The following is an 18,584-nucleotide window of genomic DNA, read 5'->3' as shown; positions in this document are numbered from 1 at the left end:
GTTCCTTTTATTAATATTGTTGGTCACAAAACTCAACTTTTTATTTCAGATTTCCAAAGGACGAGGAATAGGGGATATTACTGCAATGTTCTGCCACCAGAGTGCAGCACTAGCTTTTTTAGTGCACCGTAGAGTAACTTATTCATACTGTACCTTTAACAGGTTTTTGACAAGTTTTCAGGGGACCTACCGGAAAACTCGAATCCGAAATTTCGTTATCTAGCTGCCTCTTTATCGCTCGAATACGCAAGAGTGACAGAGATGTTAGATAACGAAAGTTCGATTTTCTTGTTTCGCGATAGACCCTCAGATTGTGATAGTGGCGCCACCTACGCCAAGTTTCGCGTAATATTCCCTATTATTAAATAATAAAAAAATATTACACGAACGTTTTTTTTATTATTTCCTATTTGGTACAGTCAGCTGCAGAGAAAAGGTACCCCACGTCCATACTAATTTACAGAACTTTGTATGCAGGGGGGTGCCTTTTCTCTGCAGCTGACTGTACATGACTAGAAACTATACTTAGTCTTTTAGCATTAGAAAAAACGGTAAACCATTTCCACGTGTCTTTTTATTGACAAGTTTTTTTATAAATATAACAATATTTTACTTATGAAAGCAAAAGTATGTAAATGATCGTATATTATATTTGTTGTGACTTATTTTCAAAGTGTTTTTCGATAAAACGTCACGTTAAGATCGCTCGCCTTCTTTCTAATGATAAAAAAACGAGAGGTATAGTTAGACGGTTCTGTAGACTGCAAATGAGATAAAAGCTATATTAGGTACATGCATTAATCCTCATATCAGGCGGCTCTTTGATTCCAAGGATTGCATAATTTTTATACTTTTTAATGATTTTTAGAATATGAAAATTATAAAAAGTGTAAAAGTTATGCCATCCTTGTATTCCACGCATTTCATTTCATTTCATTTCAACGAGCCGCCTGCTACAGATTTCTTGAAATTGCCGCGTTTTTTCAGGTTCAACTTTCATTAGCCAGCTATTATCAATTTGCCAATTTCGTGATTATTATTTTACACGGCACATAAACTTATGCATAATTTATCGATATAAAAAGTCGACACAGTTACATCCCTAGCAAATTATCAGACTTATGACACCGTACGTAAATGAGAAATAACAAGCATATATGCATCTCTTTTCGGCACATTATCTAATTCGTAAGGAAGTAAAGTACGGGTATACATATTTGCGAAGCATTTTTGCCCGACTTCTATGCTTTAGTCATTATTCTGAGCGCAGGCCGCTAAGCCGATTATGTACTTCTCGTATATAAAGAAACTGACTTATGTAAAATATTGTTGTTCTTTGAATTTGTCAGAAGAAAATATAATTAGTATTTCTTTCTTATTTGTTAATTGATTATTTATTTATACCAAAAATAGAAGTCCCACAGTTTGACGGTTACTATGACTTTATTAAATGTTTCGTTTCACGTAGGGCACTTGGTGAAGTTGGTGAAATGAAACTATTTAGTTACTTGTTGTTAATAAAAACGATTTTATGTTCATATAAATTAAATTATTTTAAAACTATTAAAAAATGTGAGGTACCTTAATAACAAAAAAAAAATAAACGTGTTATACTTGAAACGGAATTTGTGTTAAAAATGCAGACAAAGTTTTTTTTTCTTTTTAACAATTATGGCCTGGATGCGAGTTTTTTAAGCCACCACAGATTAAGGAGTAAACATGTTTTTCCGCGGTGACACCATCTGTTTGATTTCTTTGGAACCATCAGGTGAGGAAATTTTGTTGGGAATCTGATGCCGACGGCGCTAGCTTCCATGTATAAGGTAAGTTTTAAGTTTCGCCCCCCTGATGAGGGCTATCGTTTTTTTTGCTCACCAGTTGGCGCCTCTGTTGATGGAGGTCCAAAAGACTAAAGAACAGCTGTCAGTCATTGAAGTGACAAGTGACATTTGACATTTCGAACTATGGAAAAGACCACCATCTACACTAGCGCCCCTAGCGGCGAATTCATATGCGTTAGCCCTCATTGTGGCAAACAAATAAGTACGTGACATGTCATGCTTGTTCGTTGCTTGTTTAATTATTGTTGTTTTCTATGAAATTGTGCTTTCTCTTATAAAACATAGTGATGGTTAGCGTTTTGAATTGATAAAATAATGGTGAATTGTTCTGTAATCGGCTGTAATAGCCGCTCTGAGCAAAAATATGAGAACATAACCTTTCACACGTAAGTACGGTATTTTACACCTTCCTCTTAACGCAATATGTGAGAATAACATCGTAAAATTACGTTACACTCAAAGCAATGTAGAATCAAACGATTTCAATAAAAATATCACAATTATTTACGCAAATTAACAAAACATTATTTGTAAAATTATCCGCCCAAATCACGTAGGTTGTTTGTGGTAATCTGTCAGCTACTCAGACGAGTCTGAGGTCAGCCGTTTTTAATCTTCTTCTTAATTTAGCTGCATAACAATCATGTTAGGGATACCAGATGAAAATATCATAATTTTATGGGTAATTTTGACCTGGAAGTTTTTTCGTATTTCTAATTCTAAAAAATAAAATAAACAAATGTTGTGAAGATTAAATGTGGTGTACATTAATTGGTGTGAATAATGTGATTGTGATTTGTGATTTCATAAAATTTTAACTCATAATACATTTTATTTTACGTTTTATTTACTAAACATGTTTAGTTTTGTACCACCTGCGCGAATTATAGGAGGTATTTCATTGTTCATACGCCTAAATAGAACGGCCCATCGACATTTTATTCAACAATTTTAATACCGTCAAACTTTGCCTCCAGGGTAATCGCCCCAACGTGATATCAAATATTGGGGTAATTTTTACCAATATGGTATCCCCACGTTTATGACGTCATCTATGTCTATCCCTTACGGGCGCACGCGGTAGGCCGCATCTATGTAATGCTAGGTCTATGGGTTTTGTAGAAAGTTGTCCTTTCTATACGGTAGTACTATTATTTATTCTGTGGTAATTGCAAGATGGAGATCATATGGAGACATGAATCTAGTATAACTGGATCGGTCATGAGGAGTGGGGGAAAATGACCGAACGGGATAGTCTTATGTATCTTTCAGTAGGAGTAGCAGAGAAAGCGCTGTTATTGTTTGTCCTTGTCATAGTTTCACTTTTCCACCGCTGCCACAACCGAGGTTGTGGCAAACAAATAAGTACGTGACATGTCATGTTTGTTCGTTGCTTGTTTAATTATCGTTGTTTTGTATGAAATTGTGCTTTCTCTTATAAAATATAGTGATGGTTAGCGTTTTGAATGCTTGAACTTTAATAAAATACTGGTGAATTGTTCTGTAATCGGCTGTAATAGCCGCTCTGAGCAAAAATATGAGATCATAACCTTTCACACGTAAGTACGGTATTTTACACCTTCCTCTTAACGCAATATGTGAGAATAACATCGTAAAATTACGTTACACTCAAAGCAATGTAGAATCAAACGATTTCAATAAAAATATCACAATTATTTACGCAAATTAACAAAACATTATTTGTAAAATTATCCGCCCAAATTACGTAGGTAGGTAGGCGTCTGAGGTCAGCCATTTTTAAACTTCTTCTTAATTTAGCTGCATAACAATCATGTTAGGGATACCAGATGAAAATATCATAATTTTTTGGGTAATTTTGACCTCGAAGTTTTTTCGTACTTCTAATTTCAAAAAATAAATAAACAAATGTTGTGAAGATTAAATGTGGTGTACATTAATTGGTGTGATTGCGATTTGTGATTTCTTTAAATTAAAACCCATAATACATTTTATTTTACGTTTTATTTACTAAACATGTTTAATTTTGTACCACCTGCGCGAATTATAGGAGGTATTTCATTGTTCATACGCCTAAAAAGAACGGCCCATTGACATTTTATTCAACAATTTTAATACCGTCAAACTTTGCCTCCAGGGTAATCGCCCCAACGTGATATCAAATATTGAGGTAATTTTTACCAATATGGTATCCCCACGTTTATGACGTCATCTATGTCTATCCCTTACGGGCGCACGCGTATAGCTGGTCTATGTAATGCTAGGTCTATGTATGGAGATGATGTAGAAAAAAACAGGTGCTCCGTTCAAATTTCGAACTTACTGTCAAAAAACCAAAATTATAGTTTTTTTCAGCTCTTCACGATTTTTTACTCAAGTACCTAAATGAGAATTTCGGATAATACGCACACACGTGGAAATAAATATTAAACTCTTTAGCGATTCCGAGAATGTTTGAAAGTTGGTTTTCATAAATACGTTTCTACAACCATTGAGCTTTATGTTAATAAAGTATAACTGTATAGTTAGGCAAACTATCCTGAAGTTGAAACGATACGTGAGTAACGTGACTGGAAGTTGAATAGCCGAATAGCAGGTAACCAATAGATCGTCCGAGTCTGAGAGATAGAAGATATTGTGAATTCACGATAGCAATCCCTTTCTGTTTATGCATTAAGATTAAGGCACTAAGGTGTATTGAAGACTGTTTTTAGTAAAAGGGAGTTACAAATACTCATTCAATACTATGCAGAAATTATTTATTTTGACAAAACCTTACTGGCCGGTATTGGTAAACCGCGTATATAACTTCTGTTCGGTCTTTTATGTATGCTGTATTTGATGACCCCATCGGATGCACTAACAAATCAAATTTAAACAAAACAGCTCAGACACCGAGCATGTCGTAGCAATAAAACGAATGTAACAGCCACTAACCTAGTTTCCTGGCAGTCTAATAATTCTTTGGTTTGTGTCGGATCGTTCCCCATGTCGCAATCCACTATTTCGTGCATAAAATCGTCCAGCTTGCTTGAGATCTCTTTCATTAATGTTGAGAACATTTCCAAGGCCTGGAATGAAAGAAAATATAATTAAGACATATTATAGCAAGGAAAATTGTAATTTTTCGTTTACATAATTTATTATCTGGTAGCGTTTTATTTATTGGGTTTTCCACTTTAGATTCTATAGTTGATTATTTGTAAAGATCAATCAAGATTGATCAATCAATCAAGATTGATAAGTAAATTAAATTGTGACATCTTTTGAAGTCACAATACCGTCAATACCTCTTTGTTTGCCCTGACAAATATCTAACCAAAGAATTGTTTCTAATTTTTGTAAGTACGGCTTTACGGCATATTCTGCAATAAATGGCCTATACAATATGCTATATACTTACAGCAAGCACTTGTAGATAATGGTAAAAAAGCAAACGTAATATTGCTAAATTATGCGTAATTTAATTATGCAAAGAAAATATAATTTAAATTGGTTTATTAACTGTGAAGAAAGTGTGACTATTGACAACAATGAACTTTGGCTCGAACATAACATACGATCATGATCGTATCATGTAAAATACAAATTTATTGCGACCCTTAATTTAAATGTAAATTACCCAAACCATCCTTTGTTTTAGTATCGTACTTTAGTGTCTACTAGTATAACGATAAACTATCAACAACATAAAATAACCTAGGTGTATGGTGGTTAATCTAGATGCGGGAAGAAAATCAGAAGTAAAAGAACTTTATTCCTTTTACGTAATACTCGTTATAGGTAGAAAACGAACAGCCTAGCCGCATTGCGGGAAGCGTCCTCGTCTATGGAAAGCAACGCAAAATAATACTTACAATCCTCTGCTGTATCCACTCAGCGTGCGAGTACTGCAGCTCTCCACCAAGGTCCGGCGTGAGTTGCGACCGGTCGAAATGCTCATAAAGTTCCTCAACTGAAGAGCATACCAGCACTCGGAAACGAAACTCTTCTTTGAACAGCTTACTGCTTACTTCCGAGAGCGCTTTCTGGAGGAAACTGGCTGGTCGGAGCACGTATACTGTGTGGATGATGCCCGGGAAAAATTCCTGGAAGATAAAGTTTTATAAGGTAAGATTTTAGAAACACACATGACAGTAATGTTATGCTCTCATTCACGTAATGAACACTTTCTTAAAATTGTCTGCACCATTTTTTGCACTAAATCAGTATAGCAGTAGGTATCTATTGACTGCTTTACTTCTATTATTAACTATGTAGCATGTAATAGCTGAGTTTTACTTTACAATAGTACTCACGGTTTATTTTTTCGCTAGAAAAATATAATCAGTCTCTGTAAGTAGTCCTATTCGGGAATAAGTAAGGAATATACTCAACTCAAAAATCTCAAAGCCTTGGTTTTCCCCTTAACCACGTGGAACTGTACAGTGAGCTGCATAATTGCATGGACACATTATGAATTAATTAATTTATAAAGTGGCCGTGCACCTTTGCAGCTGGCTACTGCTTACACATTGTATGGAAATCTGTGGACCAACGTCTAACAAATCGGAACTCATTTAAAACCTAATGGGTTTTCCGAGCACGAATTTTCTAGCTAGATGCGCCTGATGCGAGTAAATTCCGACTCTAAATAGTAGGATTGGCCATTATTAGCCTTTTGATAGCCGACGGCGATGTGGTCGCGTGCTCTCGTGCCTGCAGCGCTAACAGCCACAAGCCACAATAGTTAGTGTCCATTGCATAGGTACATTGTCGAAGTTTGTTGGAATGTAGATGTGAAATGGCTCAGCGGCAAGGGTAAACTGCTTAAGATCTAAGTAATAGAGAAAAAAATACTTGCCATCTTTATAACTAATAATAGGTACTGCTATATACTGAGGGTCTACCGCGAATACCGAAAATCGAAATTTAATTCTCTGCCCCTAACACTTGTATATTTCAGCGATAACAAAATTTGGGTGTTCGCGGTGGGCCCTGAGGAAGTAATGATTATTACTTACTGAGATCCTTATTAATACTGTTTTGACTGAATTCCATCTGTCCTTTCTTCGATCTATTATTATGTGGAACCCCATGTCGGCTTCTAACAATCTGAAATTAAACAAATATATCATATGAGAAATAATAAGAATTTTAATTTCTTGCTGCAGATATTTATGTCTACAGTCGCTACAGAGTCATAAATGCTGAGCCGATCTTGATGTGTGATGTGTTAATCGATTGGTTTTATTTATGGCTCGGCCGGCTCGGGTGATGTAGCCTACATTTATATTTTATAACCAGCTACCATAAATCTAACGAACAAAAATTCGAAATAAATTCCCTAAAACCGATCGTATCATGCCATTGCTAAATAATGTACTTGTACAAGTAGAATTACCGCAGGCCCATTGTTTACAGGAAAAATCTGTTGGTTGATAAAATAATTATAGAGAATTTTATGGTTATTATTACATTTAATTTAAAATGTATTCGGTTTATGATATCACAAAGTTTGTTCTAGTTCGGTAATAGGTTGCGTCACGCTCACGCAGTCATGTGACTTCGTCCTACAGAATAGTAGGTAGTAGATGTAGATATTATGTACCTACTCCAATGACTGTAATCTAGTTATGTATGCCCATGTATTTAGGTACTACAATATTTGATGTTTAGTTTAACATCCCATTATCGCTGCATAAATACATCACTTAACGATGCTTTTGTGAACGTAGTTAAATGATAGTTTAAGACGTAGGTACTTCAAGGTGGTCGGGGAGAGTGACGGAAAAAGGATTTTTTGTATTATGTCTCACGATGGCTCGTGGTCAGCTAGTAGGTATAGCGTAGCCAGTAGGTGCTAGTGTACTCACGAGGGCACAGAGGTGAGGTACAGCAGCAGGCGGCGGTACTCCGGCGCCGTGAGGAGGTGGAAGTTGTTGTTGTCGGGGAAGGTGATCAGTGGGCGGTGGTCGCGCGCCAGCCCGCCCGTGGCCAGCGCGTACTGCGGCAGCAGCAGCTCGGAGACCATCCGGCCTTCATCCTCGCCGCAGTCATCGCAGCCTGCGTCTGGAAAAAACGAGTGGTTAATATTACTTTCAGTCCTCATGCTCGTAAAGTCCGTCTTTAACCGGTCCGTCATTCCACTTACCCGGGTTACCAGTACAATTTGACACTGGGTTAACGGTTTAATCTCCTAACCCCGGGATAGTGGGATGGTACAAGTGGCCCTAAGAGGCAGTAGGTTCAGCAAACGGGTTTAAAAAAGTTTCATCCTTCACAATGTTTTCTAGGCGACTATTCCAGGTCAAAAACCTCCAGTTACATATCTTTTGTTTCAGAGCACAAAATGTATGTAAGATTAACGTCCGAGTCCCGATATATGTAACTTTTAAACTCAAATCATTGTCAATATGCACTTATCTTGAATTGCTTGCATGATGGCATAACAAGAATCGCCCTGTAATTAAATATTGAACACCTATATGCATATACATGCTTGTTTAATGCAAATAAACGATCATTCATAATGTCATCCTGAGGCCATTAGGATGTCGGGCACTAGAACCTTAAAGGGGCCCACTGACTATCAGTCCGCCGGACGATATCGGCCTGTCAGTTGTTCGGAACTGTCAAATTTTTGTTCTAACTGACAGGCCGATATCGTCCGGCGGAGTCCAGTGGACCCCTTTAGGCTTTTGTTCCCCTTGACTACAAATTAGTAAAGTAAATTACCAGTCACGTTATTAATTTACGACCTAAAACGAATGAAGCGTCTCGCAAAAACGAGCGCTAAATTCTTGAAGAGTAAAATTGCACTAATGACTGATGAGAGTGATGAGTTAAAACAGAACTCTGAGCTCATCTAGATCATTGTCAATTTAAGCCTCTTTCAGAGGATTAATTGTTGAGCGTACGCTACGTACATCCCGAAAATGACATGTCATTTATAAGCATTAGCGGATCATGTCACTTACATTTACATAATTGATCACACTTGTTCAAGTTCTTAACCTGAATTACGCAAGAAATCATCGCAAAAGGAATAAATAATATAAATAAACCAGCATAAAAAGCAGCGAAAACAAACAAATAAACTCACAGGCATCCGTATAAACAACCCTATCATAGCGACAGTTTCCTCCCCAATGCCCTAGTTATGTCACGTCTTGCCCGTGACCGCGTATGACAGCATCCGTCCACCGTGCCATCCCGACAATTGGTTTCCTAGATTCCTATCACTAGGGGTATGCTGGAGGCATTCAACTTGTTTAAACGAAAACTCGTGAGTCGTGACATGTCAACGAGCTTTTGCGAAAAGTGGTGGTGTTCATTTTATTCGAGCCCCAAAATAAGGGAGGTCCTAACCTAAGTAATAAGCTCGGGTGTAGCGTTTTTGATATATAAATCTTCAATCCCTCGAGATGTTTATTTATTTATTAATTATTTTTGATTTAATTGTTAAGGTAGATATTTTAAATTGAATGAATAAGGCTATATGTATATAAAACCATAACTAAGAGCACGTCAATCAAAGAACAGTGTCACAAATCCAATTGTGCCCCTTATATCATTTATCTAGCATGTCGGATGTGTTGTGGCTTTTATCATGTACATTGTTCTACGATATGGATGAGAAAGGCTGTGAATGACAATCATTTAAGACGGAACTTGACAAACAAGATACGGGTTCTCTTGTAATTTAAATCGAATTGTGGTGTCATTTGTAGAGCGCTTATAATTACACGGGATCAAGACAATGGGCACGAAATTACGCCAAGTGGGAACTCTAATTCGCATGTAATAGACATTTGTGTTCTCGTGTGGTTGGGGCAAAAAATAAATAATGGTTAATTGTGCGCATGCAATTTCTGTGGCTATGTATGTTGCGGTTATATTTATTTAGAAAGTATGTCAGAAATCGCCACTTTTTTATTTTATTTATTTATTTTGTCAGAAATCGCCACTAAACGCAAAAGTTAGAAATTGACACAAAGTGATAAAATAATTGATAATCTAACGATTGATTAGTCGCCTAAATCGTTTTATTATGTACCTATTTTATTATGCATTTTCGATTGTGTACATACATAGCGAGTACACCAGTGCAACTTTACCGAAAATAAATATTATTTCCTAAGTTCCGTTTAAGCAAAGATAGATATAACTCCGTAAAGTGTTAAAGTGTCCTATTATATCCTCTTTGGTTTAAGATTTCTGAATTATACACCAAAACACTTCACATACCTAATTGGGGCATTTTCTATGAAAAGGGACCTTATTGTCGATGGCGCTTACGCCGCACAACGTCGCGCGGCATTGTATTTATATCGGAGCATCGTTTACAATAGCGTAAGCGTCATCGACAATAAGATACCTTTTTATAGAAAATACCACAATAATCCTTCTCGCCACGGAGCGGAATCAAATAAAAGACAATTTTTTTTCTTTGTAGGTATGTATTTTCAATTTTCCCCCAAGCTTGTCAGTTTAACACAAAAATGTCTGATGTCTGCTAATTAAAATCCAAATTAGACATTTGCGTGAAACGATTTGAAATGCTAAAGTTTTTCCATTGTATAAACGGATAGGAACAATAAAAATTTGATATGTAAATGAGGATTAAAGAAAATGCACGAAACAGAAAAACCTTCGCACGAAATATTTTTTTATGAATCGGTAATCTAGAAGTCGAGGGTTCGATCGCAGGCTGTTCTGTTTGTTATCGTGTTTCATTTTGTCTATATCTTGATAACAATTATTTTTAAAATAAGTACAAAATGAAGCAATAAGCTGACAATAATGAAGTGATTTAGTATTGCAGTGTCGTATCGTATCTTACACGTTTTTCCCATTCAAGGCGTATTAAGTAACAAGAACTGTAATTTTTTCTATCTATGTATTTTATTATACACTCACGATGAGTACGCACGTAACCCTTGTATTTGCATTAGTTGCTAGACATAGCGTAAATATTAATGTGGTTTGAGAGCCCATATAAAAGCGACTTAATATGTATATCGTAAAAGATTATAAATGAACTCAACGTTGTATAACTTAGATACGCTCTAGCTAGAGTCTAGCGCCTGGACAATATTAGATCTCCTACATTTTAACCTGTAGTTAAAACATAAAACGTCATATGCTTAAGTATACTTGTAAAATAAACTACAAATAATCAATACTCCCGACGAAATTTTAAATGGGACGCTTAATACACATTTGCGCATCAGCCTAACCACGAAACGATAGGTATAGGTTATGGCATAGAGTAACTTATACTAGAGCGGTACTGTCATAGTAAATTTTGTAACCCCAGTAAATTCACTGCCATCTGTCGACACACTTTAAAACTAAAAATGAAGATTTATAAAAATACGATAAATTGTATTTAAATATAGATAAATGATTTTTTTATTTGCATTAATTATTTTTATGATTTTGACCCATGTTCTGTCACTGATATGCGTTAAAATTGTTAAATAACAAACGAAACCGTCAACGCCATCTATACGACAGTTGGCCAAAACTAGTAGCGCCCTCTGAACGAGAATCAAATTTTCTTGATTTTCGAGGCACGTTTTTTTCCTTAGACTAATCCATCTATTACGGAGTTATATCTATCTTTGGTTATGGTAAGGTTTAGGTAAGGTATAGGTTAAAATTTAACGGCATCCCTTTTACCAGATTTAATGAATAATAATTGATAGATATGTACAGTACCGGCCAATAATACAATATTACCTTTGAGTGTTTTTGTATGAGCTTGTATAAAGTAAATAATATAGGTTAAATTGTAGATTGTATATTTTACTAGTCATTTTATACAAATATATGATGAATATTGCAATGAGATACTGTGAATTACAAATAGGATACTCAGCATATTACAAAAAAACCTCTAGTAAAAAAATGAAGTTAACAATACATTAAAAAAACCTCAATGAAAAACCATTACATGAGACCAATTTTCCTCATCGCCCGTACAAAGGAATACTACAAGACTACCTAAAACAGTGAGGTGGAAGGCACTCACAAATATAAAAAAAAGTTATACCGTAAAAACATGGTGATAAACATGGTGATTGGCCAGTACTGTAGGTAGGTATAAAAAAAATTATATTAGGTCGGATCCTTTCGCAACTGCTACTGCCTTGCCTTTACTAAGTAGGCCCGTCATTAAGAAACTTATTGTCTACTGAAATACGCGATGATCGATGCGCCTACGCGCTAATGGCCAACACTTATGCATTTAGAGTTCAAAGACCTGGCATATTCACGTGTGGAAAGGTCAGGACTTTGGACTATCCGAGGGATTAGCGAACGAACTTTTAACGGTACTTGTACATACAAGAATACATCTAGATCAACGGCGAATAATTATTCACGTGTCTTTTAAATGAGAGAGTTCATTAGACACAGGTTAATCGGTCTCGGTATATTAGAAACATAATTCTAAAATTGTCATTTTAAAATCAGCTAGTTTAAAACATCATTTGCCGGTATAGAATTACGATTTTTCCAGGAGCAGCTTTTCTACCTGCTCTTGGTTTCAGTCGCTTCGTCTTTCATATCACCTATCAAATATTTTTCATATCACCTATTCGGAGAGGGGTTTTTTCTTCCCTGCTAGGAGGGATCAAAGTGGTATTTTTCTGTTGTAGGACAATAGTTTTTTCTTTTTTGCATACAGTTTTTTTTTTAGCTTAAATAATGTTTTGAAACATGATAATTTCCTCATAGGTGATGTGAAAAGCAGTATGGGTCACATGGTAGCAAAATTATTTCCACCTTGGGCGTTAACACTTGAATCCCTCACTACTCATTCTATTCTATTGTAGAATCCTTCGCTACGTTCAGGATTCATTATACACCCTCGCCTCAAATATGTCATTTTGCTCCCTTGTGACACAATCTACTAATAATATGTACTCGTAATTGTAGCGCCTCCAAGGAAAGGTCCCAGAAAAAAAAAATGCATTTGGTATTTATTTTTTTCCTAGCCTGAATTAAAAAAAGAAAATAACTCATAAAATACCTAATACCTAAATATCAGTTACATGGACAACATGTCGTATTTAATATTTAATCCTGTAGATTTCGCATCAATCTCTCCAACTAGAAATTTACTACAAACTTTCCGCTGCGCTCCCGGACGTTCAAAATTAGGTTAAGATGAGTCTTTCAACAAAGAAACAAGTTATCGACATGTGTAAGTACCTCTATCCCCAGACATAAGTACTATAGTGTGTCCTGATTACAAGGCTTTTGATTTCACTCGTATCCGTATGGTTTCAAGTACCAGCTTTGGATTTACACGGGAGTCAGCCGTGTCAATCGGTTCGGAAAATGATCGGTCTGCAAATACCTTTCTAGTTGAATCATTACATTTCAAAACAAAACTATAGTTTTACAAGAACTTTGAAAGAAAGTGAGAAATGAATGGGTACAAGCCTGAAGTGCTCTTTGGGTATTAATACTATTTCTATAAGCAGGCAGGCAGGCAGTTTCTATAGATAAAGCATAGAGTAACTTATACTAGAGCGTTACTGTCATAGTAAATTTTGTAACCCCAGTAAATTAACTGCCATCTGTCGACACACTTTAAAACTAAAAATAAATATTATACGATATTATACGATATTATTATTATTATACGATAAAATGTACCCATATGCGTTGGTGAAGTACCTATTGTACCTATACTAGTAGTAATAGACATCGTTAGGTGCACGTACTTCACGGTCTGTCACATAATATGGCTAGCTAGGTGTTTCTGTAACTGAATGCCGTTCTGTGATAACACTGATTTGCCTTGGAATTTTATAATTTCTCGTGTTTCATAGCTACAGGTAAACCGAATAAAATAATTTTAATTAATTGACCGAGCTTTCAGCTTGGGTAAAATGCTTTCGTATGTCCGGATGTTCTCTTCTACAGGTCGCAGTTATCAACAGATTCTCGTAAAATTTTGTGAGCAGGTTCTATGATTAAAAAGAATTCATTTGTCGATTCAGTTTGTGGCAATTTTTCAACATGACGGAGCCAAACATTTATTGAGTTTTAAGCTATGCGTGCGAGGTCACACAGAGCCACTAGTGGTTAAAAGTGTATTCGCGAAATTTGACAAAAGGATTTCAGTACTACCAAAGATAGATATAACTCCGTAATAGATAGATACAGTCTAAGGAAAAAAAGTGCCTCGAAAATCAAGAAAATTTGATTCTCGTTCAGAGGGCGCTACTAGTTTTGGCCTACAGTCGTATAGATGGCGTTGACGGTTTCGTTTGTTATTTAACAATTTTAACGCATATCAGTGAAAGAACATGGGTCAAAATCATAAAAATAATTAATGCAAATAAAAAAAATCATTTATCTATATTTAAATACATTCTATCGTATTTTTATAAATCTTCATTTTTAGTTTTAAAGTGTGTCGACAGATGGCAGTGAATTTACTGGGGTTACAAAGTTTACTATGACAGTACCGCTCTAGTATAAGTTACTCTATGGTACTACCGAAGGTACGAATTCTCAAGACTGCTCTTGCAACAGAGACGCAGATAACGAAATTTCGATCTTCATCATTTTCCAACGTCGAAAGTAAAGTTGAATAGGATGCGTTATATTTCTAGTAATCATGGTGATGGTGGCTATGGATATCCTACCTTTAGGTGCCACCAAAATATCACCGCTGCTATTAAGTTGTCTTTATAGTTCTTTTCATTTCCAATTTTCGTATGTACAATATTACTTTAGTGGTAGCATTGTTTATTTTAAACTGTATTTAATGTTTATAAAACAGATTGAGACTAAAATAAACAAACATTACAGAAGTAGGATACATTAAGGTCTTCTGATACACAATCTACCGTTATCTATATGCATAGGTCCGATTGAAATGGTTCTATTTGCGAAGGTCCCTAGTTGTCTGCCATTGGCATGCAACGAGCGGCGCCCTCCCACGAAAAAGGGTATTTTATGTCTGTTTTCGAGCATCTCGGTACTTTGTTGAGATAGGTCGTATAAATGCGCGGTTTTAGGACAAAGTAAGCACTTTCCTTTTTAGATGAATTGGTGCGTAGTAAGCAAGTTACGCAAGACCGGTTATTGTGGGGGGAGGCCTATGTCCAGCAGTAGACATCCTTTGGCTGATATGAGGATGATGATGAAGCAAGTTAGCAATAAATGTTAGTACCTATCTGTAGGTAAACATTTCTTCGGGCACGTAATGAAGTCTGGAAATGAATGAAGGAAAAAGTTACCTGTTTTCAATTCGAATTACTGAGTGTTGATAAGAGAAAGTCAAAACAATAATTATTAAAAAACGTTAACATTTCGTAATGAAATCCAATTAACGATTATGGCGTCCATGTACCAGTGCGCGAATATACACGCCATAACACAACGATCTCGTAAAACACAATGTACACAAACTGATAAAAATAATTTATATCGACGGGTATTGGAATGCGGTCTAAAAATAAACCAGTAGTATTGGATTATGATAACAAATCTGGAAACTCGGTAATATTGGATAATAATATTCATATAATCCGGATTGCGCGGATTTTTTCCACTCCCGAATGAACCACCAAAGAACCACCTGCTAAAGAATCTTTCTCTCCGCTACGCATTTGGGTTTCCGTACTTTCCGTGTTTTTCTTAAGACCGGGAGAAGCGGGAAAGGGTAACTGATTTACATAATGCCATCTTCGTTTATAGCCCGCGCGAACTTGTTAAAGTCGAATTAGCTTCGTTTTTAAATTTTTTACTTCCCTCGGAAAATTGCAAATTTCGCGAAATTACGGCCCGGCGTAATTTACGGCGTCAGGTACCTATTTAGTAGCTCGATATTTTATGGATGTAAAAGACTCGTTTTTTAACAACAACAAAAACACAATTGCGAAATCAATTCTCGCTAAAAATTTCCAACACAGCAAGTAAGTAAACATCATCCGCTTCAGTGCGTAACAAATGTGCGACAAGAAAAGGTTTGATAATCACTAACAAAAACTTGCCTAGTCTCTGATTTTTTACAAAAAACAGGCTCAATCTCATCTGTGCGATCTTAGCGCGGTACTTGAAGCGACACATTGAGGCGCGTGCGCCGGTACTGACGCAGTCGATGCGACTGCTCAAGTGCTCATCTCACCGGATAAACCATTCCGTGCGACGTTTTGCGACTTCGGCTTGTTAATAAAAATAAGTGACAAATCAATTTCATGGTTCGCCAAACGCTTGAGTGAAATGAAATGCCGCGCGCTATGGCCCTCAACACGAGATTTAAGTTTGGGAAACTGAGCGTTGGTACCACTGTATTCACTGATCGCTGCGATGTTTGTTGATGACTGATGGCTGTAGGACTGTATGTACAGATCACCAGTTTTAGTTACAATGGGAAATTACGCTCGTGTTATGTTATTGTGTAGTTTTATTCTAGCGCTTACTTGTTTTGGAGTCGATTACTTATATTTAACTGTCGTGCAACTTAAGTGCCGACTATTCTATGGTAAGAATTACCGCTGAATCCAAAGCACTGCATCCTGCGGCGCACGCGACAGCAAGCCCCGGCCACTACCGTCACACTAGCACTATCACGCTCTGACATCACCATCACCCCTCATCGACTACATGAACCCGATACCGCGATATAAGGCCCAATGGCTTTGAATCCACACACACAATATGCAGCAAAATATCGCTATCCATCCACACACATAAAGTGCGCGCTGAACCGCGACTGAAATGTCAGGCAATTGAAAATCGTTATCGTTGGTTTCCCATCAATGAGATGAGATAAATTGAGGATCGGAATGAGATTACTCCCAAGTCCCAACTCCGAAATCTGTTGGCCATGTGAGGGCTTCGCAATTCATGTCTATTACGGTGTTTCGATTAAGTTCTTGAAAGCAGTTGACGCTATTTTTGTATTACCCATGTACCTTTCTCTCTTAAAAATAAAAAATAAGGGAAAGGAGAAGTGTAACTCGCTATCAGTGTTTATCCCAAATAATCTCGAGATAGCGTTATCTGGGTTGAAATGTGTCAAATAGAATATTGGACAAGGGAACTATTCAAGGCGTTTGTATTTAAGTACGTACCAAAGATACTATTCAATATAATATTGTGGGCGTGTACCGTGTACGCAATTTTGCCTCCCACAGTGGAAATGGGACACAAAAAGTTCACATAATATTTAGCGTGTGCGGTCGTCTACTCCCTAGCCAAATAACAAATTTCAGCAAAGTGCTAAAATGTAGAACAAATTATTTAATAAAATGCTGTTTAAAGGAAACCTTTTAATCTGACCTGATTTTAGACGTGAAATATAACTGTTACTTCTAAAACAAGCAGACAAAATAAAATTACGATTGCTAATTACATTGTTAATTACATTGTGAAGCGAGAAGAATTAACAAAGATATTCGAATCATTCGGTTCCGATACTGAGGAACCGGGCCGGCTGAACCAGAGTGGAACTGATGTCTGGCATCTCAACTACGCATTCTGCACACTGTATAGCTTCATTTAGGCACAAGCTTCAATTAGAACTAATCAATGGAGCAAAAATAACAAAAGAAATTAAATAGGATAGGCATAGGAAATGTTTGTTTGTACACCTGTAAAGGTAGAGTCTTGGTGAGTCCACGTAAAATTGTTTCAATAGTAATTACTGTGCAATGTACCCCTTTCTAACAGACAATAAAGATTATGATTATGATTACTGATAAATAGTTACTTATTTATGTGTGGTGTTATTTATGTATCTTTGTTTCCGATTTAAGTTAGGTGATATAGGCAACTTATTTTAAAGGAACGACAAACATTACACATTATTTATTTCAATTTTAAATATTAAATTTTGATCGCGTTACATTACCACATTTTTTGCTGTCAATATGGCCGTATTTTGTCCTAATCGATAATAGCCAATGCTATTGCTAATAAAGGCAGATAGAGTTACAGCAGGGGAGATAGTCACTGATTTAATATTAGGTGATAACGATTATAGCTGGATACACTCTTCGTTTTATAGGACTTAACGAAACTGACCTATTTAGGTGTAGTTTTCTAACTACACTTTCTAACTAAACCCTAGAAAATATAAGCATATCATAACTTACCAAAAAAATAAATAATGATAACTGAAATGTATCATTGGACAGAATATGCCTAGTTGCCTACCCAAGATATAATAGTATCATACTTATGTATACTACATATAAGCAGAATACGTATACTATTTATTAATTCCTGTCCTATTATAATATTTGTTACTACGTTGTTTTTAGAGCGCTTAAAATCAATAATTTGTAATTTTTGTATCACTTGGTATATCGAAGTAGTTATTACCCCACATTAATATTTGAATATGTTACTGGACTTGTGAACATGTGTTGTATGAATATGTAATGGAAAATGCAATTACCTTCACATGAAGCCGGCAGCTCATTATTTGTTTCTCGAGATAATTTGTGAGAACCGGAAATCGGCCGTTTCTCTCATTTCAGATACAATGATCAAATTGATCAATGATACGTCCGGACTTCATATCCCAGGTTGCACAGGGATATAAAGGCCGTAATTTGTAATTTAAAACATCTGTTTGCGTATTTTATGATTTTGTCTGTACAGGAAAATAATGATTGTGGCTACCACCAGTTTGGCACTGACATAATTAAGTTGTATTTACCTGAATAAAAAAAAACGCTTTCGAGAACGTAACTATCGTATCGTATGTCAAGTTTTGACACTGTCAGTGGCTCATGGTACGGGACT

General features: G+C 36.1%; 1 protein-coding gene across 9 annotated transcripts in view; it reads right to left on the bottom strand.

Annotated features, from left to right (window-relative positions):
• Positions 1-18,584, bottom strand: part of LOC134755979 (guanine nucleotide exchange factor DBS-like) — a 129,142-nt gene that overhangs the window by 79,801 nt on the left and 30,757 nt on the right. For 8 of the 9 annotated variants that reach the window (XR_010129091.1, XR_010129092.1, XM_063692707.1 and 5 more), the window contains exons 2-5: positions 7,676-7,871; positions 6,824-6,914; positions 5,678-5,908; positions 4,758-4,891 (exon numbers count right to left, since the gene is read on the bottom strand). Coding sequence is in view for 7 of the 9 variants with exons in the window: in XM_063692707.1 (XP_063548777.1) it covers positions 4,758-4,891; positions 5,678-5,908; positions 6,824-6,914; positions 7,676-7,871 (652 nt within the window). In the remaining 2 variants the exon portion in view is untranslated. Of the gene's footprint in view, positions 1-4,757; positions 4,892-5,677; positions 5,909-6,823; positions 6,915-7,675; positions 7,872-16,325; positions 16,502-18,584 lie in introns of those variants that run through there. The other variant, XM_063692710.1, reaches the window with a different exon arrangement.

The sequence above is a fragment of the Cydia strobilella genome, chromosome 3, assembly GCF_947568885.1.
Source record: "Cydia strobilella chromosome 3, ilCydStro3.1, whole genome shotgun sequence".
Taxonomy (NCBI): Eukaryota; Metazoa; Arthropoda; class Insecta; order Lepidoptera; family Tortricidae; genus Cydia; species Cydia strobilella.
The sequence above is the reverse complement of the archived record's forward strand: the minus strand, read 5'-3'. Positions and strand labels throughout refer to the sequence as shown.